Source organism: Monodon monoceros, unplaced genomic scaffold (genome assembly GCF_005190385.1).
Source record: "Monodon monoceros isolate NGI ecotype Baffin Bay Population unplaced genomic scaffold, NGI_Narwhal_1 Super_Scaffold_10, whole genome shotgun sequence".
Classification (NCBI taxonomy): Eukaryota; Metazoa; Chordata; class Mammalia; order Artiodactyla; family Monodontidae; genus Monodon; species Monodon monoceros.
This window is the reverse complement of record NW_021703766.1, coordinates 43,825,768-43,851,438: the sequence shown is the minus strand read 5'-3', so window position 1 is coordinate 43,851,438 and position 25,671 is coordinate 43,825,768. Positions and strand designations below refer to the sequence as shown.

The 25,671-nt window shown below is 39.5% G+C and overlaps 1 protein-coding gene across 7 annotated transcripts; it reads left to right on the top strand.

Annotated features, from left to right (window-relative positions):
• Nucleotides 1-4,370: 4,370 nt before the first annotated feature.
• On the top strand, nt 4,371-21,999 carry ZNF585A (zinc finger protein 585A). 7 transcript variants are annotated; one of them, XM_029211907.1, is made up of 5 exons: nt 4,371-5,107; nt 5,940-6,137; nt 13,681-13,807; nt 17,781-17,873; nt 19,131-21,999. In XM_029211907.1, exons 2-5 carry the CDS (start codon nt 6,060-6,062, stop codon nt 21,461-21,463), a joined length of 2,631 nt encoding a protein of 876 aa, XP_029067740.1. In that variant the 5' UTR covers nt 4,371-5,107; nt 5,940-6,059; the 3' UTR covers nt 21,464-21,999. The 7 variants fall into 7 exon arrangements, with proteins under 7 accessions (XP_029067740.1, XP_029067728.1, XP_029067750.1 ...); XM_029211895.1 differs by having other exon boundaries at nt 4,371-5,659; XM_029211917.1 differs by having other exon boundaries at nt 4,371-5,659; nt 13,665-13,807.
• The last annotated feature ends 3,672 nt before the right edge of the window (nt 22,000-25,671 follow it).

Sequence of the window (25,671 nt, the reverse complement as noted above, 5' to 3'; positions counted from 1 at the left end):
GGACGCGCAGGCTCAGCGGCCATGGTTCACCGGCCCAGCCGCTCCGCGGCATGTGGGATCTTCGCGGACCGAGGCACGAACCCGTGTCCCCTGCATCAGCAGGCGGTCTCTCAACAACTGCGCCACCAGGGAAACCCTGAGCCCTTTTCTGGAATAGACCTTATCCTTGGCCTTCTGTCCTTGGCCGACTGCCAAACCAGTTTAACAAGAATCTCCCCAACTCTTGATACCTAACCAAGTTCCTCTTAGTAATTTTCCATCCACTGACTCCCTCGACCTGCCTATTAGCTATAAATCCCAAGCTGTCCCTATTGTATTTGGAGTTGAGTTCATTCTCTCTCCTACTAGAATAGACTCGACCCCTATTGCAATAGTCTGGGTAAAGTCTTCCTTGCCTGTTTAAATTGTTCAGTGCAATTTTTCTTTGACCCTTCCATCCTCAAGGTCACCTCATGATCTGAAATGTCTACTGCCACTACAGCAAACACATACGCATTCTGGGAAGGAGGAAGTAAGAAAAAGGTTGTAGAGGATAAAAAGTGTTGACTTCTCACTTGGGTCCCCTCTCTTCAAGCAGCCCTCTCAGGAGATATCACAGAAAGTAGTACACAACACTTTTGCTTCCATCTCAGGGACCCAAACTTAATCACACGGACACACCCAGCTTCAAGAGTGGCAGGATAATCCTTCAGCTGAGCACATTGCTGCTTCAATTAAAATCTGAATTCTGTTATTTAAGATAAAAAAGGTAGTATATTGGGTAGCATGTAGCTGTCTCTGCCACAGGTGGTGGGATTGAAATTAAGTAAACCATATAGGGGTTATTATAATTCAGATAAGAGATAATTTATGTATTTTTTCCAGCCTTATTGAGATATAATTGACATATAACATTGTGCAAATTTAAGATGTACAACGTGATGATTTGATACATGGATATATTGAGAAATGATTTCCATGATAAGGTTAGTTAACACATCCATCACCTCACATAATTACCTTTTTTTAAATGTGTGTGTGGTAAGAATATTTAAGATCTACTCTCTTAGCAAATTAAAAGTATACGATACAGTATTGTTAACTACTGTCTTTACAACTCCCACTCATAGTCCCCCAAAAGCAGGGGATGGGGGTGGGGATGTAATACAGTGCTGAAGTGTGCAGCCCTCTGTTACCCCCCCCCCCGCACCCCGTTACCAGGCAACAGTTACCCCGAGGCCAATAATGCAGAAGGTTAGAGCAGCATTAGAGGTCCTGCTCAGCCACTGGTCGGCGCCGCAGTGGGCCCCTCCCCCAAGCAAGGAACTGTCCACAGGTGACCATTAGAGGGGCACTGAGCCAAACGTTGGGGGAGTCGGGGTCGTCAGGTGGAGAGTGAGGTAAGAGGGAAATCCAGGTCCTCTGCCGGGCGCCTTCCAGCTCATCTGGCCTCGAGCTGGCGGGTGAGTTGGGGGGCCCAGGGAACAGGCCGGGGCTGTGTCCTACAGGGCTCCAGAGCCCTTGCCAAGACCACCCACTGGCCGGGCCCAGACCCTGAGGTGGTGGCGAACCTCTCCTGCGTCCCTGCCTCTGCGACCTAATGGCACAGGCAGTCTGCATGGGAGACGGTCTGTGGGACCTGGCCCCCACTGTTAGGGCGGCCTGAGGAGCCTGAGGGCCAGCTGGGTCCTGGGGGCCTGGCTCCCTCAGCGATGACAGCAGCTAGACAGGGTCTGAGGAGCTCGCCCTGAGGGAGCCACCAACTGAGAACTGCCTCTTCAGCCAGGCCTGGGCACTGGCGGGAGGACTCAGACTGGGTGCTGGACGAACACTCCAGGGCAGGGTAACTTCCCCCCACCACACACACAGGGACCCCCTTCTCTTAGCCAGGCCTGGACCCCGAAGGCTGAAAGTTGTGCCTTGGGACCTTTCCCTTTCTTGTCAGAACAGAGAGTAACATTTGTTTGGTGGAGATTTACAGGAACATCGTTACCTGACTTTGACCTCATCTCAAGAACAGAGGATCTGACACCAAGAATCTTCCAACAACTAAGCATGCCCCTCCTTCACCTATCCTATAAAAGGGCTTTGCTGAAAGCTTTTAGAGAGTTTGGGGTGTTTTTAAAGGCATGAGCCACCTATCTCCTTGCACGGCCCTGCAGTAACCTTTTCTCTGTTCCAAACTCTGACGTTTTGGTATTGTGTGGCCTCACTGTGCGTCAGCACACGGACTTGTGTTATGGTAACAGGGAGAGTGTTAGCTGCTCCAGAATTTCCATATAGGAGAAGCTAAGGGAGCAGTCAGACTGGACTTAACGCTTCATTTATATAGTAAGGACATTGTTATTACTTAGATTTTAATTTACAAATAAATAAAAATAGCAGTTTTCCTTAAGTGCTTTTAGTCACATGTTGACCATCTTAAAAACTGTTATTATTTTTTATTATTGCTGCCTACTATTGTTTTACTTGCAGTAGTTAAGGTGAAGGCTAACGAAGATTAATGGGGATTTATCAAGTCTCCATTCGCCCCACCAGCCCTTTAGAAGGGCTGTATCTCTCTGGAAAGGATAGGACTACTCTGAGTTCTACCCTATTTCCCCCAGTTCTTTCTCACGTTAAGGGCTGTACCACCTTTCCTGCAGCGGATTGCCCGTTGTGACATTTCTCTGTTGCCAAGTGTTTTTGTCCAGGGGCGGACCTCTCCATTCTCCGAAAAGTGGATTGTAGCACCCTGACTTTCCCCCCCTCATCTCCTGGTGGTTTCTCCCAGGATCCAGCCTTGGTACATAAGACGTTTGTCCTTCTCCCTTGGTGACATTTTTCTTTCTGGCCCTCCACATTCCTGGTGGTTTCTCCAAGCAGGTAATTGCTCTCTGCGTGGTGCTGATTCCTGAGGGGCAATTTAGGTTTTTCTAAACATAACATGGAGTTCGGGACCCCATCTCCAACCTTCCTCCTCCCGGAAGCCCACCTAGTCCAGGGCCACACTCCCACATGCTCTGTGGCAACCCCTGCCTCGCTCTAAAAACCCGCAGGAGGCCTCTTCCTTCGCTGTACGGAACGGATACGCTTCCAAGATGGCGGCCCGCGCGCAGAAGCACACTGGGTGCAGCCATGTTCTCTGTCCAACAGCGCCTCTCAGGGAAACTGCGCAAGGTCCCTAACAAAGTCTCTTCGCCGTGTTGACTGTTGGCGGAATGCGGCTTCCAGGGTAATTCAGAGCATGCGCAATACCAACAGTCCGTCAGGTGCTAGAGGCCCGACTGGAAGCGGAAGTGGCTCTCGGAGGCGTATTTGCTGGTTGTGTCAGGAGCATCTTCATACGTTAATGCCGAGAGGTCTCTGAGGTGATTTTGGTTGCTTTTAATTAGGAATTCTGTGGGGTCAATGATGGAAGGCTTGTAAGTGGAGTTAGTGATGGTGGTTTGGGGATTCAGTGGTGGGGGGTGGGGTCTGTGGCGTCCGTTATTGGGTGTCAGAGAGAGGTCAGTGATGGGGTCCTGGGCAATGGTGAATATCTTTGAGATGAGTGATTGGGATTTGGGGGCCCAGTGATGGGAGTGTGTGGTCAGTGATAGGGCCTGGGGCGTCAGCATGAGGAATCTATGGGGTCTGTGATGAGCTCGCTTTTTAAATACTCACAAGCATTTTCTTTATTGCTCCCATTTCAGTGTTTGGGTTTTTGTTTTTTGAATTTCAGTTAATGTTTTCTTTGATCCATGAATTATTTAGAAGGGCATTCTCTATTTCAAATAATGCCTCTGGGTGACGCTCGAGTGTAAAAATTGCTTATGGCCCAGTTCAGGGTCAGTTTTCATAAATGTCACATCTATTACATAAAAACAATTGTATTCTTTATTAATTGTATTGTTTCATATAGATTGCATTATATATATTATTTTGTCTGCTTAATTAATTACCGAGAAAGGTAAACTCACACTGGAAAAGTTATTTATCCTCTTGCCCTTCCTTCAACCAGTTTCTGCTTTATATATTTGGAAATATTATTAGGAGCAGTTATGTGTATTTTCAATAATAGATATAACTAAATAACTCAAAAGATATTATAGCAATTTAAGCACCCACCAGCAATTTATAAAAGAGCTCATTTTCCAAAATGCTTTCCAGCATTTAAAAGAAAGTTTTTACAGTTCTGAGGGAAAATTATGTCTGATTCGTCTAATGCACTTTCCCTTCAGTAATGTTGGCACCTTTTGGGTTAATTGCCATCTAAATTTACTTTTCTGTGAATTTTCATGTCCTTTGTCTTTTTTTTCCCCTGGGCTTTTATTATTTTTCCACTTGATTGCTAGATTTTTTTTTTTTAACAATAAGGATAACCTGTCATCACATATTGAAACTTTTATGTATATATATCTTCATTTTTATTTTCAAGGTGCATTTTAACATATAATTAGGAAATATCGAATCAGAAATATTTGGTTTTTCTTTTATAGTTTCTGGGTTTTCTCTCATGTACAATAAGATCCCTCTGACTCCACCAGAATGTTATACAATCGTATACTCCTAAAATTTATTTTAATATTCTTTGAGATTTTTAAAATACATATACTTAAAATATTTACTCATGTTGGAATTCAGTCTAATGTATAGTGTGCAATGGAGATCTAGTTTGTTTTGTTCCAGGTGGAAGGCCAGTTATGTCAGCACCATTTATGCAATGAATGTCTTGTGTACACTCAATTGAATGTCATTTTTTTCTTTTTTTTTTTTTCCGGTACGCGGGCCTCTTACTGCTGTGGCCTCTCCCGTTGCGGAGCACAGGCTCCGGACGCGCAGGCTCAGCGGCCACGGCTCACAGGCCCAGCCGCTCCGCGGCATGTGGGATCCTCCCAGACCGGGGCACGATCCCGCGTCCCCTGCATTGGCAGGCAGACTGTCAACCACTGCGCCACCAGGGAAGCCCTGAATGTCACTTTTGTCACATACCTAAATCAGTATTGTCTGTTGTTTTACTTGCTTTGATTATATTGTTTTTTATATTAACTTTTAATATCTAATAGTGCATAGTAATTGCTGATATTTATTGGATGCTTTTTGTATTCCAGGGAAGTGTTGAGTATTTTGTAAGCATCATCTCATTTCATTTTCGTAACTCTATGAGGTACGCACTTTCATTCTCATTTTTGAAACTAAAGCTAAAAATAACTTATTCATTTTCTCATAGCCAAAAAGTAGCAGAGCTGCAATTCAAATCTTCAGTAATGTCACTCCATATCTCATGTTTTTTTCCCATAGTTTACCATGACTAATAACCTATCACAGGTTTTGTTAAACTTCATGTTCTCCACAGCACTGGTTCTCAAAGTATGGTTCCTGGAACAGTAGCATTAGCATCACCTGGGTACTAGTTAGAAATGCAGATTCTTGGGCCCTGCTATGATCTTAATGTTTGTTCCCCCCAAATTCATATGTTGAAATTCTAATACCCAAAAGTATGGTATTAGAAGATGGGGCCTTTGGGGGATGATTAGGTCATGAAAGTAGAACCCTGATGAATGGGATTAGCGCTCTTATAAAAGATACCCCACAAAGCTTCATAGCCCCTTCCACCATGTGAAGACACAGCTAGAAGGTGCTGGCTATGAACCAGGAAGAGAGCCTTCATCGAAACGTGATCATGGACTTGATCTTGGACTTCCTAGCTTCCAGAGCTGTGAGCAATAAATTTCTGTTGTTTATAAGCTACCCAGTCTGTGGTATTTTGTTAGAGCAACCCGAATAGTCTGAGACAGGCCCTACCCTAGACCTACTGAATCAGAAACGGTGGGAGTGTGGGGATTTTTAACTGTATTTAAACAAACCCTCCAGGTGATTCGAATGCACGCTCAAGCTTGAGAACCACGGTCCTGTGGTGTCTAGCTCAGGGAACTACACCTTGGAGTTCACTGGAGATGTTTATGTGATGACTGACCATGTGGACATTATCTTTCCAGGGAGCCCCTGGGTCAGATCTTCCTCCAGATTCCACCTCACCTCTTCTTAGCATCTCTGCTTGAGTTTACAGATGTCCACCAAACTTTAGGCTCCTGAGAGAATAAAGGCTGAGACCCAGCATGACCATGCCAGCTAATTGGACCTCTCACCAGAAATCCCTGGGCCTGGCTCCAGAGGAACATGGCAGCTCATGTGAGGTGAGGAGGAGGAATTCCAGGGGGTGGAAATTCATTCTGGGAGTAGTTTGATCTTTACAACAAAGTTTTATGTAAAGATATCTAAAATTATTCCCAACGTTGTTTTTGGTGTTTGTTTTATTTTGTTTACCATATTAACCTTGATGTCTAAACCCATCAATGACAGTAAAAGAACTGAAAATTATGAGCATAGATTCAGAAATCAAATGTATTAACTACTCACAGCAAAACAATGTTCAAAAATAATCTAGAAAAATAACTTATCTCAATTTAAAATCTAGATGAAAGGGTGGATTTCTAGGAATGTACTAAATTTCCCATCAAATCTTTAATTACCATTTACCACGTTTTCACTTGTAGGTGTTAAGACTTTTACTTAAAAAATTCTCCTTTTAATAAAATTAGGATTGCACCTTTGGAGAGATTTGTTTGCATTGATTTTATTCTGCTTTTGGAATGTTAACTTTGTGTATGTGTGCAAATTTTATGTTTAATATTTCTAAATGTTACAGAGTCACTTGAAAAGAATATTTCCAGATATAGACTTTGTTATCAATAAAATATGTAGTTAGGAGGTTTTTACAATGTGGCTTGTTTTTTCCTCTTTATCTCCTGGAGCTGAGAGATATTATTTAAAGTTTCCCACCATGAGTATATTTCCATCTGTATTGCCTATAGTTTCTGTTTATAAATTTTGATGCTATGTAATTTGTTGCAGTGATAGTAATGACATCTCAAGTTCATTTTGGATTGTGTCCTTGTCCTGTTTAATATCTTTTCTTAGAATTCAGCTCTGTCTGATATTAAGATGGAGGCTGTTATTTCCTTTCTGTTGGCATATCCAAATATGCCTTTTGCTTATCCTTTTACGGTCAGCCTTTGGAGTCCTTGTGCATTTCTCTGTACAGCAGTGGAAAGATGCTTTTTATGTTACACTTCTGATGTGGATGTTTCTTTTATGTATCTTTCACTGTATACTCTGTATTTTTTGCTTTTGTTTCTTTTATGTATCTTTCACTGTATACTCTGTATTTTTTGCTTTTGTTTTTGTCATTCTGGTAATTAGAAGGGTTTAGATTCTTTTTTGTTTGGTTAGTTCTCTTAGTGTCACCCTTATCGCATTAACTTTTTGAACTAAATCTTTTACTCTTTTAGACAATATCTATTAAATTTGTACTGTGAATAATGATAAGAGTTCTATACTACTACTTCAAGGATCCTTTTGTTTGTTGGATATTTTTATTAAACTCTATTTTTGTTTTTTTTTCTATTTTACTTTAAACGTCCTTATTTCCATTTCATGTTGCTTACTTGTCTTAATCTGCTCTTGCCACTTTTTGTGTTTTCATTGAATGTTTTTATTGCTTTCAGAGAGAACTTCATTTCTGTGCTACTTTTTCTTTCTTTTTTACTTCTTTACTGAGTTCTGCCTTTTTTTTTTTTTCAAAAATTTAAATAACCATTTTCTTAACCTGTTTTTTCATTATTTCTTCTTTGGACTCTTATATCCCTATTTATTTCATTAAGTAGTTGATTGTTTTAGTGAATTCCTTGAATTCATGGTGAATGTGTTTTATTGTGTGGCAATTTATTTCTAGCATGTTCCTTTTAATCTCTCTCTTTTCATTCTTTTTGCTTATAGTATCTTTGTACATTAGGAGATTTTTATTGTTATCTTTGAGTAAGGAGATTTTTCCTGGACAGATTGTTTATAAGAACCTCAATTGGTGCGGAGTCAAAGCTACGAATATGACATCTTCTTGATTCCCCATTTAATTCTTGATGACATAGGGTTTAGGGGCCAGGGTTTTGATGTGAGTAGGTTGTGAATATGCAAGTGTATGAAAGAGAAAAATCAGGGTATATGTATTCTTTTCAAGTATATAAGGAACATTTTCAAAGAAATGACAATGTTCTAAGCCCCATAAACAGAATCAACACATCACAAAGAAGCAAACTGTAATCTCTGAACATAGTTAAATGAAGAAATAAAAAAGATAGCTTTCGGGCTTCCCTGGTGGTGCAGTGGTTGAGAGTCCGCCTGCTGATGCAGGGGACACGGGTTCGTGTCCTGGTCGGGGAAGATCCCACATGCCACAGAGCGGCTGGGCCCATGAGCCACGGCCGCTGAGCCTACGCGTCCGGAGCCTGTGCTCTGCAACAGGAGAGGCCACAACAGTGAGAGGCCCGCCTACCGCAGAAAAAAAAAAAGATAGCTTTCAAGCATCATAATTTTAGACATTAAAAACCACAAGTATCTTTAATACTTATCCTTAATACTTTCTCTGTCCTGTCCTTCCTGCATGCTCATTCCCTACCCTGAATTCAGTGACCTGCTCTGTATATTTAACTCCTGAATCATCATCTCCCTACTAGCTCTCTATCCACCTGCCTAGAGTTCATCCTTGTATATGTCTTATCACTTAAATCTTAGTATGTACAAAATATATTATTTATCTTTTTCCCCCAGCCCCCTCCTCTAGTCCTTAAATTCATCTGTGACCTCAGAATCTACAGCAACACAAAACTGATGACTGAGAGTTATCTGAGTCATTTTTTCTCACCTTCACACTCGGTATCACTTTTACCTCCTTAATAACTAGTATCAGTCTCTTCTATAGCCTTACTGCAGCCTTACTTTAGATAAGTAAGAAATTTGTATTCTCTCACCTGAATTGTGCAGTGGTTCTCGTGACTTATTTTCTGGTCTTGCCCATTTCAAAATGCTCTGTTATGAGAATAAACTTTCTTCAATATATTTTTTCAATGTTTTATTTATTTTGAAATAATTATAGATTCAAAGGGCATGCAGAATATAGTACAGAGAATTCTCCCATAAATTCCAATTTATTGTGATGCATGATTCTTTTTATTCATTGCTGCATCCAATTTGGCAGTATTTCATTTAGGATGTTTGCATCTAAGTTCTCAAGAGATATTGGTCTGTAGTTTTCTTTTTGGTACTGTCTTTGTAGTGCTTTGGTATCAGGGTAATAATACTGGCCCCAAAAAATTAGTTGGGAAGTGTTTCCTCTTCTTTTAATTTCTGGATGGGATTGTGTAAAAATGAGACTAACTCTTCTTTAGAAGTTTAGTAGAATTCTCTAGTAAAACTATCTCGGGGCTTCCCTGGTGATCCAGTGGTTAAGACTCTGCTTCCACTGCAAGGGGCACGGGTTCGATCCCTAGTTGGGGAGCTAAGATCCTGCATGCTACACGGCGCAGCAAAAAAAAAAACAACAAACTATCTGGGCCTGGAGACTTTTTTTTCCAGGAGCTTTTAAATTATTATTTTAATTTAATGGTTTATGGGATTATCAACTTATGTATTTCATATTGTTGAGTTTTGGTAGTTGTGGTTTTTGAGGAATCAGTCCATTTCTTCTAAGCTGCTGACTCTATTAGCATAGAATTTTTGTATTCCCTTATTTTTCTTTTAATGGCTGCCATATCTGTAACGATATTCATTCCTGACATTGGTAATTTGTATCTTTTTATCTTTGTCAGTCTGGTTGACTACTAGGTCAGTCAGCAAGATTTATCAATTTTATTGATTTTTTTCAAAATAACTACATTGTGTTTTATTGATTTTTCTCTAGTTTTTTGTGTTTTTTTTTCAATTTCCTTGATACCTGTTTTCTATTATTTTCTTCTTTCTGCTTGCTTTGTTTATTTTGCTTTTCTTTTTCTAGTTTCTTGAGGTAGGAATTTAGATTATTGACTTGAGACCTTTCCCCTTTCCTTTTTTAAAAAATTGATGTGTACTTGACGTATAACATTATTTTCAGGTATACAACATTATTCAATATTTGTATATATTGTGAAATTATCACCACGATAAATCTAGTTCTCATTCATCACTACACATAGTTACAAATATTTTCTCTTGTGTTGAGAACCTTCAAGATCTCTCTTAGCAAGTTTCAAATATACAATCCAGTATTAACTATAGTTATAGTTACCATGCTGTGCATTATGTCCCTGTGACTTATTTTATACCTGGAAGTTTATACTTTTGACCACCTTCACCCATTTTACCCATCACCCACCCCCTGCTTCTGGCAACCACCAGTGTATTCTCTGTATCTATGACTTCAGTTGCTGGTTTTTTTACATTCCACGTAAAGTGAGATCATGCGGTATTTGTCCTTCTTTGTCTGACTTATTTCACTTAGCATAATGCCCTCGAGGTCCATCCATGCTGTTGAGAATGGCAAGATTTCCTTCTTTTTTATGGCTGAATAATGTTCCAATGCATATATAAATACCACATTTTCTTTATCCATTCACCCATCATTGGACACTTAGGTTGCTTTCATGTCTTGGCCATTGTGGATAATGCTGCAGTGAACGTGGGGGTGTGTATATTTATTCAAGTTAACATTTTCATTTCTTTTGGATAAATACTTAGATATGGAATTGCTGGATCATATGGCAGTTCTATTTTTAATTTTTTGAAGAGCTTCCATAGTATTTTCCATAGTGGTTGCACCAATTGACATTCTTCCAGTAGTGCACAAGGATTCCCTTTTCTCTACATCTTTGCCAGCACTTATTATTTCTTGGGTTTGTGGGGTTTTTTTGTTGTTGTTACATTCTGACAGGTGTAAGGTGATATCTCATTGTGAATTTGACTTGTATTACCCTGATCATTAGTGACGTTGAGCACGTTTTCATTATCTGTTGGCAATCTGTATATTTTCTTTGGAAAAATGTCTTATTCAGATTCTCTGCCCATTTTTTACTTGGATCATTTGTTTCCCCTTTTCTATAAATTTCCCTTTCAGCATCCCACAGATTTTGATACATTGTATTTTCACTTTTTTTCAGTTCTATGTATTTTCTAAATTTCTTTTGAGGATTCCTCTTTGACTTATAGGTTATTTAGAAGTGTGTTGATTAACTTCCAGATATTTCCAGACTTTCCAGATAGCTTTTGTTACTGTTTTCTAATATAATTCCTTTGGAGATTTTTCTGTTGTCTTTCTGTTATTGAGTTTTAGTTTGATTCCATTATTTTCAGAGAATATACTTCATATTATTTCATTTCTTTCCAGTTGAGATTTATTTCACAGCCTAGGATATGGTCTGTCTTGGTCATTGTTCTATGGATGCCTGAAAAGAATGTGTATTCTGCTGTTGTTGGTTAGAGTATTCTATAAATATTGATTAGATCCTGTTGTTTGTTTTTCTATATCATTGATAATACCCTGTCTATTATTTCTATAATTTACTGAGTGTGGGCTGTTCAGGTCCCTATAGATCCCTTTTTTAAGTGTTTGACTCCAGGTGGAAATAGCCATTCCTTCAATTATGCATTTCCAGATTAGATTTTTTTAATATGGAAGATCATGTTTTTTAAAATACATTTTGCTATGAAAAAAATGTAAATGTATTCAAGAGTAAAGAGAATAGTATAAGGAGCCCATGTATCTATTGTACCTATCACTCAGCTTTATTAGTGATCAACATTCTGTCATTCTTATATTGTCTAAAACTACCCTCCTTCCCAGCTGCTAGATTATTTTAAAGTAAATCCCCAAAACCATTTTATCTGTGACTACTTTGATGTATATCTCTAAAAGATGAGAATTCTTTTTTTCTTCCTTTTTGTTTGACATAACCATTAAGCCATTATCACACCTAAAACATAATATCAATAATTCGTAGGTATCATCTGATACCCAGTTATTATTTGAATTTGAAACATGCCATAAATATCTTTTTAATGTTGGTTTGCTTTAATTAAGAGCCAGACATGGTCCACAAGTTGCATTTGGTTAGTATGACTCTGAAGTCTCTTTTAATAAAGAAAAGATTCTCCTTCATATTTTTTCTGGTGTAATTTATTTTTTGAAGAAACAGGCCATTTTCTGCCTTCTGGATTTAGCTCATGTTTTGGTCTTGATATTGTTCAACATATTCCTCTATACTTCATATTACCTATGAATGATTTGTTGGATCTGGAGGCTTAATGAGATTCAGGTTGTATTTTTCTTTATGTTTTGTAAAAGTACTTAAAAATGGGTGGTATGAAGTTAATTACTATATCATGTCAGGAGGCACATAATACATGGTTATCTCTCTTTTTGTGATGTTAAAATTGATGAGTGGATGCCATTGTTACTAGCTGACTCATGCATTTTAAACTTCTCTTCAGCCTTTCACCTGAAACAGTTGAGCAACCCTTAATGATTATTGTCTAAACTCATTATTTCATTAGGAGTTATGAGATGATGGTATTCTAATTCTATCCTAACTTCTTCATTTATTAGCCAGAAATCATTTTGTAAGGAACTGTTCCTCATCATTTATTTGGTTATTCTGCAATACAGGTCTTATACAAAAAAAATGTTTACTATAAATCTGACTACCTTAATTACCTTTACTTAAAATGGAAAATTCATACTTGTTCTATGAGCAAACTGTTTTTCCCATAACCACCTTCCTGGCTTGTCATGCAGACTTCTCTTCATTTACATAGAGCTATTTGCTATTCTCCAAACTCATCATGTATTTTCCTATATCCACACCTTTGCTTGTCTTTTCTGGGAAATGACCTTCCTCACTTCCCCATTCTGTGTTATACTTCTCATCTTCCAACTTAAATTCCTCAACTAATAATAAACTTACACACCCATGTGGAATGTATTTTTCCTTTTTGGGGACCTCAGTGTGTTCCACATAGAGATTTACTTTTTGACACTTTAGTGAACTTGTGTCTTCTTTTACTTTACTTTTAAAACATAGGTCTTGTTTATTTTCCAAGTCTTTTAAGTTGCTAGAAGATTAGAAACATAAATAATTCATATTTGTGTTCCCAGGGCTAGCATAATGGCTGGTCCTAAATTGCTCAGAAATTGTATCACAGGTCATTCATCCAGTTGCTAGAAAACTACAAGAGAGCCTATTTCAATCTTTAGTTTTGAAAAACGAGTAATTGACTGACCATAGTATAGAACAATAGCAGAAATTCTTTACTGGCTTTCTTTCTTCCATAAAATATTACGTAAAACTAGATATTTAATATACACCGTATATGCAATACCATTTTTTAAAAAAGTTCCTGGATTACACAGGTGTATGCACTTGTCAAAACTTCAAATGGTACTCTGAGGACTTGTGCATTTCATTGTATGTAAAGCTTACCTAAAAAAGGTTAAAAAATGTTATACTCCACTTAATGATTTGCATTCTGAAGTATTTAGGAGGAAGTGTACTGGCATCTGTAGTTTACTTTGAAATGAACAAAAAAGTAATATGGATTGATGGATGGGTAAAAGGATGGGTAAATATGTGGTAAGACAAGTAGAGTAAATTGTTGGGGATAGATTCTAAGTGGTGGTTATATAGGTTTTCACTACACAATTATTTTAAATTTTCTGTATGTTTGTAAAATTTCATAATAAAATGTTAGGGAAATGGGGGGTGAGTTTTTAAAAAGAGGAGGTAAATTAACAACAAAACCTAAGTTCCATATTCCTAAATATAGTCTCTCCATCCCCCAAAACTATTCATGCTGAACAGGAATGTGCCCTTACAGGGATCAGTGTCCTTCAGGGATGTGGCTGTAGATTTCAGCAGAGAGGAGTGGCAGCAGCTAGACCTTGATCAGAAAAACCTGTACCGGGATGTGATGCTGGAGACCTATAGCCACCTGCTCTCAGTAGGTAAGCACAGTTACCTGAGTGTCTGAAAGAAGGGCCCCACTGAGAGTGTTTTTATTCTCAGTTGCTGAATGCTGTGAGACACCTGACTTATATGATGGTTTTGTCCTTGATTTGTCCAGGATTCTTTATCCCTTTTGGGCACTCTGAATTTTACAGTTGACCCTTGAACAACACAAGGGTTAGTGGTGCAGATCTGGCACAGTTGAAAATTCACATACAACTTTTTTTTTTTTTTGAGGTACGTGGGCCTCTCACTGTTGTGGCCTCTCCCGTTGCGGAGCACAGGCTCCGGGCGCGCAGGCTCAGCGGCCATGGCTCACGGGCCCAGCCGCTCCACAGCATGTGGGATCTTCCCGGACCGGGGCATGAACCCGTGTCCCCTGCATTGGCAGGCAGGCTCTCAACCACTGCGCCACCAGGGAAGCCCCACATACAACTTTTGACTTGCCAAACACTTAACTCCTAATAGTCTACTGTTGACTGAAAGGCTTACCAATAACATAAATAGTCAATTAACGTATATTTTGTGTGTTATACGTATTATATACTGTATTCTTACAATAAAGTAAGCTAGAGAAAAGGTTATTAAGAAGATCATAAGGAAGAGAAAATACATTTACTGTACTGTATTTATCAATACCGTAAGTTTATGTCATCTATTTATAAGGTGAATCGGCTGTCAATGCCTACATCAATATTGTCTTAAATGATACAAAGCACTATAGATGTTATATGTATTACAACACTAGACATCAAAAATGAAAAGGTAATGTGAAAATGAAATTCATATTTATTTATAGGTGTAATGAATGATTCATGTATTGATAATGAAGAAGTAGCAATATGATTGCTTTATGGTAGCCTAGTGTAATTGATATGATGGTTTCATGGTAGCCTAGCCTATACAGTAATGAATAAAGTGTTATAAAATTTTTATGGCATACAGTATTATAGTCATATTCATAATGCAGTATTGGAAACATTGTTACATTAAGAAAAAACCACTTACTTGTGATGATAGGCTGATACCCAGTTTCTCCAATTACAAGAGAGGCATACTGTACAATAATGCACTTCTTGGAAAGCAGAGTTATAAAACAGTAAGAAAACTAACACATTATTAATTTTATATTAAATGACACTCACCTTATGCCTATGTAAGGATAGGCTGTCCACCTCAATACAAGTCTTGTACATGATGACTACTTAGTCAATGATGATGATGATGACACACAAACTCTTCATACAGTTCTTGCCGTACAGTTATTAGATTTTTACAGGAAGACACATGTATACACAACAGATAAGTTTATTAACTGTACAGCATGATGATTCTTTACTGCTTTTTAAGTGGAAGTGAATCATCATAAAGGTCTTCATCCTCGTTGTCTTCACATTGAATGGGCTGAGGAGGAGAAGGAAGAGGAGGAGTTGGTTTTGCTGTCTCGGGGATGGCAGAGGTGGAGGAAGTGGGGGAGGTGGAAGAGGGGAAGCAGGAGATACAGGCACACTCGATGTAACATTATGGAAATACATCATAATTTCTAACATTTTTGCTTTTTCATTTCTCTAAAAATATTTCTATACCATACCAACTCTTCTTCCACCATTTGCTTTAGTTTCAGTGCCCATATCATAGAAAGGTCCATGTGGTAAAAGAAGTCAAAAGCAGTCTTAAGTAAATCTGAACCCTTCTGCCAGACTGTCTAATGTCAACTTGTTTTCTGGCACTGCTTCTTCATGTTTTCTTTCTAATCATCTGGCATTGGTTCGAAAGCCCTCAGATTCATCAAGCCTCTGCTGTGATGTCTATTAGCTCTTAAATTTCTCCAAGATAATCCTCCACACCCTCACCCCCACCTTTTTTGCCTTATTCACAATGTCTTTCTTGATTTCCCTTATTTACTCTGTTGTAAATCCTATGCAGTCATACACAACGTCTGGACACAGTTTTTCTGGCAGGAATTTATTGTTTCAGGCTTGATGGCTTTCATGGCTTTTTCTATAACAACGATGGCATCGTCAGTGGTGTAATCCTTCCAGCCTTTTATGATGTTCTCTCTATCAAGTTTCTCTTTCACAGTGTTGACAGTCCTTTCCATAGACCACCATGTGTAATAAGCCTTAATGGTCCTTGTGACCCCCTGATCTAGGGGCTGAATTAGAGATGTTGTGCTTGGGGGCAGGTAGACCATTTCGTTGCCTTTGGTGTTGAACTCATGGGGTTCTGGGTGACCAGCGACATTGTCCAATATCAAAAGGCAGTCCCTTACTGGCTGGGTACTTACTGACTCCAGGGACAAAGCATCAATGGAACCAATTCAGAAAGAAAGTTCTTGTTGTTCAGGCCTTCTTGTCTTACAACCAAAAGGCTGGCAGCTGGTGTTTATCTTTTCCTTTCAAGGCTTAGGGGTTAGCAGCTTTATAGATAAGGGTTGTCCTAATCATAAACTTGACTGCACTTGCACGAAACAGGGGAGTTAGTTAGGATTTAGGTTCCTGTCCTGGTGCTCACTTCTCTTCCTTAGTCCTTTGTGGCATTTTTTCCAGAATATGGCACTTTCATCTGCATTAAAAACCAGTTCAGGCAGATATCTTTTTTCTCCTGAATGATTTTCTTTATGGCATCTAGGAACTTATCTGCTGCCTTTTGGTCATCAGAAGCTGCTTCTCTTATCTCTTTTTAAAGTCAAACCTCTTTCTAAAATTATCAAACCATCCTTTACTGGCATTAAATTCTCTAGCTTTAAGCCCTTCACCTTCCTTTTGCTTTAAGTTACCATATAAGGACTTTGCTTTTTCTCAAATCATATTAGAATCTATAGATATGCTTTTTAAAAAAATATTTATTTATTTATTTGGCTGTGCCAGGTCTTAGTCGCAGCATGCAGGATCTTCATTGTGGCATGCGGGGTCTTTAGTTGCACATGTGAACTCTTAGTTGTGGCGTGTGGAATCTAGTTCCCCGCCCAGGGATCGAACCCAGGCCCCCTGCATTGGGAGTATGGAGTCTTAGCCACTGGATCACCAGCAAAGTCCTGGAATGCTTTTCTTATAACAATCCTGTACCCACATAAAAACTACATTTTTAATACAAGATAAAAAAAAGTGTTTCTCAAAAAGTGCATGGTGGGAATTCCCTGGCAGTCCAATGGTTAGGACTCTACTCTCTCACTGCTCAGGGCCTGGATTCAGTCCTCCCTAGTTGGGGAAATAGGATCCCACAAGCCATGAGGTGCAGCCAAAAAAAAAAAAAAAAAGATGCAGGGTTTTTTTTGTCTGCTGGTATATGCTTCATGTAGTTCTTTCTTTTTTTTTTTTTTACAATGGTTTTTACACTTAATTCATTTATCTTGAAATGGCTGGCAACAACAGCTGCAGACCTCAATCAAGCAATTCAGCTTTTTCTTGTAATGTCATGAATTTTCTCTGTTCTTGGGAGCATTTCCAGCATCACTAGTGGCACTTAGTATGGTAGTATGGGCCCTGTGATATTATTCAAGGTTTATGGTATTGCAATAAACATGAAACATATGTGAGAACCCAGAGAGATTACTTTTTACTGCTATACACAATTTACTGGAGAGAGGGACTGCTCATGAGGCAATGATTAGGGCATTTTAAGTGGATATTTACAGTACTGAGCTCACTGCAATAGCAATAGGAGGTGGCTACAAAATTCATGACATACCTAACTTTTTAAAAACATTTTTTGATATTTCTAGGCTATGAAGTTTGAGTTTTTTCAAATTGTCACAGATCTCCAAAAGATTTTCCAATATTTTCCGTAAAATCCATTTATAAGTTGGACCCATGTGGTTCAAAGCCCTGTTGTTCAAGGGTTAACTGTACTCTGTTCTCAGAGATACACTGTTACTTTCCTGTAGAACAAAGCCTCATGGAACAAGACTATTGGTTGGGCTCTGTAACACAATTAGCTGGACCCAGACCTTTTATCATTTCTCATGAACAGGGTATCAAGTTCCTGAAACAGAGGTTTTCATGTTGGAGCAAGGAAAGGAGCCATGGGCACTGCAGGGTGAGAGCCCACATCAGAGCTGTCCAGGTGAGTGAGTGTGACCCAGACTGATGGGAGACAGGGAAGTAAATCTCAGCCATCTTGAGAAAGACTGGCATCTTTGAAATGCTATTAAGCTGACTCTTCTGGAAGGTTCTGATTTTTTTGTATTATTTGAGGACCCTTGATATCAGCCTCTCAAATAACTAAATGCCTTCTATAAAAATGCCTTTGTCATTTCTGTCTTCTTCCTTGGCTTTTTGGCGTCTGGATCACATGCCAATCTGCCTCAATAAATATTTTCTTTTTTTCTTGGTTATGCTCCTTTTCTCTAACATTCTTTTTTTCTTTCTGCCTTTCGCATTGTCCAAGATTCATTCTTTATGTATTCAGCTATTCATGGATTTTCTTTCTTTAAAAGTTACTATATGTCACACACTCCCACTCCTGCTAGTCCTCTTTCATTTCTTTCTTTCTCATTGTGAGATGCTTTGGAACTTTATCTCCAATCATGCTCTCTTCCTTTTTTCTCCATAGTCACTGACTTAAGATTTCTCACTTTCCCATTCCCCATGTCTTTCATCCAACTGATGACTTAGAGGTCACTGTTGCTTAACCTTTAGGAGTACCTTTCTGACTTCCTTCCAAGGTTGCTTGAGACTTCACACTGACTGGGGGCTGTCTGCCTGGTTGGCTGATTTTTGAAATTGCTTTATTTCTATACTTCATATGGTGAGGTTTGAGTTTAATCATGTCTTCATTCAGGACACACTATCATCATCAGTATGGGTAAGGATTCTCTATTATTTTATTTTTTCAATTTATTCATTATTCCTTCTTTTCCCCATACTCATCTCACTTCCCATCATAGGCAATTGTTTTATATGATAGAAACATATTTTTAAGTTCATATTTAAAGTGACTTGGGGTATGTATTATTAGTTTATATAAATATTATTGTGCTATATATCTTGTTCTTTGCCTTTTTTCACTTCCTGGCACAGTGCATTGAGTTCATATTCTAAATAAACTGAATTGTATCCCAGAATGTTTCCTATCACCACTATCACCAAGTCTTCTCAGCCAATGATTCACCCTCACCCTTTTCACTGTGTTCAACCTGGATGAACCACATGACCCTCTTCTCTTGCCTCTGCTAGCTGCTATTTGAGTTAAAATCATCTTATTCTCCTTTGAGAAGGAGAGTTTCGGTTTCAAACCTCACAGAGAATTTCTGAAAAACTTCTTTCTACATTGAGAGGAAAGGTGATGCTACAAGTGACGTTTTATTGTATTTTATTCTAGAAGGATTGTGGCAGATTGATGACCAGATAGAGAGCTATCAACAAAGAGAAAACAAATCTTTAAGAGATGTTGCTTTCATCAAGAAAATATTGACTATAAAGAGGGATTATGAATATAAAGACAGAAAAATAATTCATGTGAGCCAAAACATTCCTTCCCCAAAGAGACCTCATCAGTGTGACTTATATGGAAGTGCTTTAAGCCATAATTTAGATTTACACGGTCATAATAGAAACAGTGGATCAAAGAACATTAATAAGATTACTGAATATGGTAAAATTTCTTCCTGTACTAAACATGAGTGTACTCCAACAGGAGAGAAATTATGGGGCCATAATCAGTGTGGAAAAATCCTCAGCTATAAACAAGTACCCTGTCAACATCAGAAAAGTCATACTGGGGCAAAATCTTATGAATGTGCTGAATTTGGAAATATCTTCACCCAGAAGTCACAACTCAAGGTACATCTGAAAGTGCATACAGGAGAAAAACTGTATGTATGTATTGACTGTGGGAAGGCTTTTGTACAGAAGCCAGAATTCATTACACATCAGAGAACTCATACTAGAGAGAAGCCCTATAAGTGCAGTGAATGTGGGAAAGCCTTTTTCCAAGTATCTTCTCTTTTCAGGCATCAGAGAATTCATACTGGAGAAAAACTCTATGAATGCAGTGAATGTGGGAAAGGCTTCTCTTATAACTCAGATCTTAGTATACATCAGAAAATTCATACTGGAGAGAGACACCATGAGTGCAGTGATTGTGGCAAAGCATTCACGCAGAAGTCCACACTCAAGATGCATCAGAAAATTCATACAGGCGAGAGATCCTATATATGTATTGAATGTGGACAGGCCTTCATCCAGAAGACACACTTGATTGCGCACCGAAGAATTCATACTGGAGAAAAACCATATGAATGCAGTAACTGTGGGAAGTCCTTCATTTCCAAGTCACAACTGCAGGTACATCAACGAACTCACACAAGAATGAAACCGTCTATATGCAACGAATATGGGAAGGTTTTCAACAATAGTTCCAACCTCAATACACATAAGAAAGTACAAATGAGAGAGAAATCTTCCATATGTACTGAATGTGGTAAGGCCTTTACGTACAGGTCAGAGTTGATTATACATCAGAGAATTCACACTGGAGAGAAACCTTATGAATGCAGTGATTGTGGAAAAGCCTTCACTCAGAAGTCAGCACTCACAGTGCATCAGAGAATTCATACAGGAGAAAAATCATATATATGCATGAAATGTGGGCTAGCCTTCATCCAGAAGGCACACTTGATTGCCCATCAAATAATTCATACAGGAGAGAAACCTTATAAATGTGGTAATTGTGGGAAATCCTTTACTTCCAAGTCACAACTTCACGTGCATAAACGAATTCACACAGGAGAGAAACCTTATATGTGCACTAAATGTGGGAAGGCATTTACCAACAGGTCAAATCTCATTACACATCAGAAAACTCATACAGGAGAGAAATCCTATATATGTCCTAAATGTGGCAAGGCCTTCACACAAAGGTCAGACTTGATTACACATCAGAGAATTCATACTGGGGAGAAACCTTATGAATGCAATACCTGCGGAAAAGCCTTCACCCAGAAGTCACACCTCAATATACACCAGAAAATTCACACTGGAGAGAGACAATATGAATGCCATGAATGTGGGAAAGCCTTCAACCAGAAATCAATACTCATTGTGCATCAGAAAATTCATACAGGAGAGAAACCCTATGTGTGCACTGAGTGTGGAAGAGCCTTCATCCGGAAGTCAAACTTTATTACTCATCAGAGAATTCATACTGGGGAGAAACCTTATGAATGCAATGATTGTGGGAAATCGTTCACCTCCAAGTCTCAGCTCCTGGTGCATCGACCAATTCACACAGGAGAAAAACCATATGTGTGTGCTATATGTGGGAAAGCCTTTAGTGGCAGGTCAAATCTCAGTAAACATCAGAAAACTCATACCGGAGAAAAGCCCTACATCTGTTCTGAATGTGGGAAGACCTTCAGACAAAAGTCAGAACTGATTATACATCATAGGATTCATACTGGAGAGAAACCTTATGAATGCAGTGACTGTGGTAAATCGTTCACTAAGAAATCACAGCTCCAAGTGCATCAACGAATTCACACAGGAGAGAAGCCTTATGTGTGTGCTGAGTGTGGGAAGGCCTTCACTGACAGATCAAATTTGAACAAACACCAGACAACGCACACTGGAGACAAACCCTATAAGTGTGTAGTCTGTGGGAAAGGCTTCGTTCAGAAATCGGTTCTCAGCGTGCATCAGAGTATTCACACTTGAGAGAAACATTCTGAGAAAACCTCAGTGAGATCAGATTTTATTTTACATTATGGAATTCATGCAACAGAAAAATATGCATATTATCGTAACTAGAAATGCTCCATTAGAATGTCATACATTACAGAAGAGGACCTCTGAAAGGACCCTGAATGGGAGGACCCCTTCCCATATTGTCACCAGCCTCAGTAAACCTTGAGGCATTCATACTGAGAAGGAACTTTGTCAGTTTGGTACATTAGAAGAAGCCTTCTCATGAAAACTGTAATGGAACACTGTTAGCAAATCCTGCACTGGAAACATTATGTGAAGTCATGTTAATGATAATCCTGTTTACTGTGGAATAGGTAATATGCCAACAAGTTGAATGGTAGAACAGCATAATATATACGATAACGATAAACCCTAAGTTCTGTGAGATGTTTGTTGCAGAACACATTGCCTAACAGAATTTTGTGTGTCATTCTTCTGTTGAATCAAACGTGGTCTGCGTATCTAATCCCCCATTGCATATTTTTATCAAGAAAGGGATGCCACAATAAAAAAATTATGTATACAGATATAAACCTCAGAGTGTATGTTGACTCCCCCATTATCCTCTAGCACCATGAATGGTACCCCCGCCTTATTAGCCACCAGTAGAGTGTTTTCATCTTTCATACAGCACATTGTCTTCTGACCCCTATAATTGCATTATGACTGCCTATTCGTGTTGACTACCATTATCTCCCAGACTTACTGACCCTTAATTAGCCCCCAGTATAGTGTCCTGTGAGCTCCCATTACCTTCAGGAAAGCTTCTGAAGTAAGAATGTTCAGGTCACCTCAGTCAACTCTTCACCTTGGTCTCCCTTTTGCTGTTACAGTTTTATAGTGCTTCCAGCTCATTTGCCTTCCTTAATGACTTGACCTTTATAATGACAATAATGAATCAATAACTCATTAAAACAAACCCCAACATACCTTCACTGTCTTCTCTCTATCCATCTTCATTCCATGCACTCTTCAAGGACCTTCTCCCCCATGTGCCTCAAACACATCAGGTTAGGTCCTGCCTCAGGGCCTTTGCATTTGCAGTGCCCTCTTCAAAGAGCACAGTTCCTCATTATATCTGTGTGGTTTACTCCGTTGTGTCTTTCTTCCAATGGCATATCTTCACAGAGGCCTGCCCTGCCCTCCCCTGCCTGCCTGGCTTAAAATTCCATCATCCTCCCCTTCCTCCTTTATCCTCTCCATAGCACTTATTACCATGATACCCTGTATATTTCACTTATTTGTCTATGGTTCCCACTCTAGAATGTTTTTCCCCATTTTGTTCACCGTTGTGAGCCTAGACCCATGCCTGACATACAACAGTCCTTCTATGAGTGCACGTTGTGGAGTGTTGACCATGCTCATCCCATGACTTCCCTTTGATCCTTTCTGTATTGCAGCATAAGATGCTCCGATGGGGAGAACCAACTTGTCTAAAACACACAAGGCTTTTTCACCCCCAGTCTTTACCTGGGCTGTGCCTCCTTCCTGTTCTAAAAGTTGTAACATCATTGTAAACCTTTTGCTCTGATGCCAGCCCATTTAAAGAAGGGACTGAGGCACAGGAAATCACTCCCACATAGATGGGACTTGATGCTTGATGTTTCAGGATTCCCTTCAATGATTCTGAAATACCACAGTCAGCTCCAAAGTGATCACAAAAGAGCCCACTCACACTGCCCGAGCATGCACAGTCCTGCCTTACCCCAATTGCACCTTGATGGGGCCTTGTCTACCCCATAACCTGACCTACAGACCTGCTTATCATGCCCTGACAGGTATGCCCAAAGCTAATAATATGGAGAGGCCAAGAGCAGAGAAGGGTTGACCTTCCTTAGAAGTTAGGTGTGCAACCTAAGACTGGGGCAGCAGTGGTCTCACAGATGCATGCAGAGGGTCTGATTGAAAGCTCAGCTGCTGGGTGGCCAAATGAACCAGCAAAATGGTTCCTTCAAGTCAGTCCATTGGCAACGCTGAGAGTGGGAAACAGTTGGGTTGTATAGAAATGTTCTCACCTTTGTGAATAGCAGCATGAGGGTTGAGAATGGGGACAGAACCTGGTTAAGGGGACAGGTCTAAGGATTTTCCTGTAATCCCCTCACCCAAATTGGGCAGTGATTAGATACCCCATTACCACATGTTAGATCCATGTCTAATCCATCATTAGCTCCCCTTCATCTCACCCCTTCACAGTATCTGATGAGCCACTGTACATCCTTCTCTATGTTAGAACAGTATCTGGTGACCCACTACTCCCTTTTAACTCATTCAGCACTATTTCTGGGGCTTCACTCAATGTTTTACGACCCACCATTTTCCCCCAACTTAGGACAGTGTTTGCTGATCCCGCAGGAGAGTGTCTGGAGATCTCTCCATTACCCCCTTCTTAACCTACCCCAGCACAATGTCTGGACACCCTCCATTATCCCCCTTTGACTTTACTCCATCACTGTGTTTGTCACCTCTTATTACAGGAAATAGTGTCTGGAGATCTTCTCATTACTTCTTCCAGTTACCTCCAGCATAATGTGTATTACTTCACCACATTTGTGAAACAGTCTGGTAACCTCCATACTCCCCATTTATTCCCACTTTCACCAAAAAGTAACTGATGACCGCTTATTACAATCCTCAGAGTAGGAAACCATGATATACCCCACCTAATCCAACTTTTAACATTATCTCCTGATTCTTTCATTACACCTCTATCAGGATGGCTTGTGTTTCCTTCCATTTGTTGTCCATCACAATGATGGTGACCAGTTATCTTCCATTACTCCACCTAACAGTGTTTGTAACCATCCCCAACACAGTATGTGGTGATGCCCCCTATACTCTCTGAACACTGGTGTGTGCCATTAACCTGCTTCCCTCTCCCCAGATGAGGGCAATGACTGATAAGGCACCATAAACGTCACATTAGCCATCTCTGTAGGACCCCCATTAACAACTGGCACAAAGTCTGTTGGTGCCCATTACCCACTAATACAGTATCTGTGACTCTTCCATTAAATCCTGGTAATATCTGCTATTTCCCTATTGGCCCTCAGTAACACAGTGTCTACTGATTCCCCGTTGCCCACATTGCTTCATGAAGCCACTTAGTGTGGCTACTGCAAGTCCCCCAGTATTGCTTCTCCAAGTCCCCACTGTTTGCCTGGACAGGAACCCTGGGGGATGGAGAAGGGATGAGGATCAGGTCCTAGCCTCATAGACACCCTCCAGGGAATTGTTGTTCTGGAGTAGGCTGGGGAGGATCTGGGAGACCCAGGAGATCACAAACAGCTTCCCATTTACTACATGAGGAATGAAACAAGCAGAATAGTGAAAGCTGTCAACGTGGATTAATATCCAGGTGCCAACCCTGATGCCCAGTAACCTCCCCCGAGCCTCAGTTGCCTCACCTGTAAAATAGAGTTATGGAGGATGAAGTGACTTAATATGGGTCACTTGAGGGGAGTAGGGCTAGTGGAGACCAATGAGAGGGTCCCTGTTGTTAATGATATTACTAGTTATAAGTTGACACAAGATCAACCTCTGTATGGCTGTACCAAAACCTCACAGAGGGAAATGTATGTTATTTTATTGTAAATTACTTTCAATTATTTCTCCTTTATATTTACTGTAACATAATATTATAGTACTGAGATATTTTTAAAGTCAGCTTTATTGAGGTATAATTTACACACAGTAATAGTCACCCTTAAAAGTGTACAGTTCTGACAAATGTGTACAATCATGTGATCAACATCACAACCAAGAGAACAGTTCCTTCACTCCCCTAAATTCCCTCCTATCCCTTTTTAATCAATCTCTCTATCCACTCCCAACCCGTCGAAATCATTGATCCGTTTCCTGTTTCTATAGTTTTTTCTTTTTCACATGTCATATAAATGTGTGTGTATCCATATATATGTAAAAATGTGTCTCCTTTGGAGTCTGACTTCTTTCATTTAGTGTATTTGAGATTCATCCATATGGTTGTATGAGATACAAATGGAAATATGCTGATGAAAAGACATTCAACATCATTAGTCATCAGGAAAATGCAAATTAAAACCATAATGACATACCACTACACACTTATCAGAATGGCAATAAATAACAGTACAAAAGTTGGCAAGGATGTAAAGCAATAGACACTTGCATGCATTGCTGATGGGAATGATATACAATGG

What these genes read in the sequence shown, in the direction of transcription:
- ZNF585A (XM_029211907.1), top strand. Translation starts at nt 6,060, where the DNA reads ATGACCATGCCAGCTAATTGGACCTCTCACCAGAAATCCCTGGGCCTG. An exon ending in AACATGGCAGCTCATGTGAG is followed by an intron (nt 6,138 to 13,680) that starts GTGAGGAGGAGG and finishes GTGCCCTTACAG; the next exon opens with GGATCAGTGTCCTTCAGGGA. An exon ending in CCCACATCAGAGCTGTCCAG is followed by an intron (nt 17,874 to 19,130) that starts GTGAGTGAGTGT and finishes ATTTTATTCTAG; the next exon opens with AAGGATTGTGGCAGATTGAT.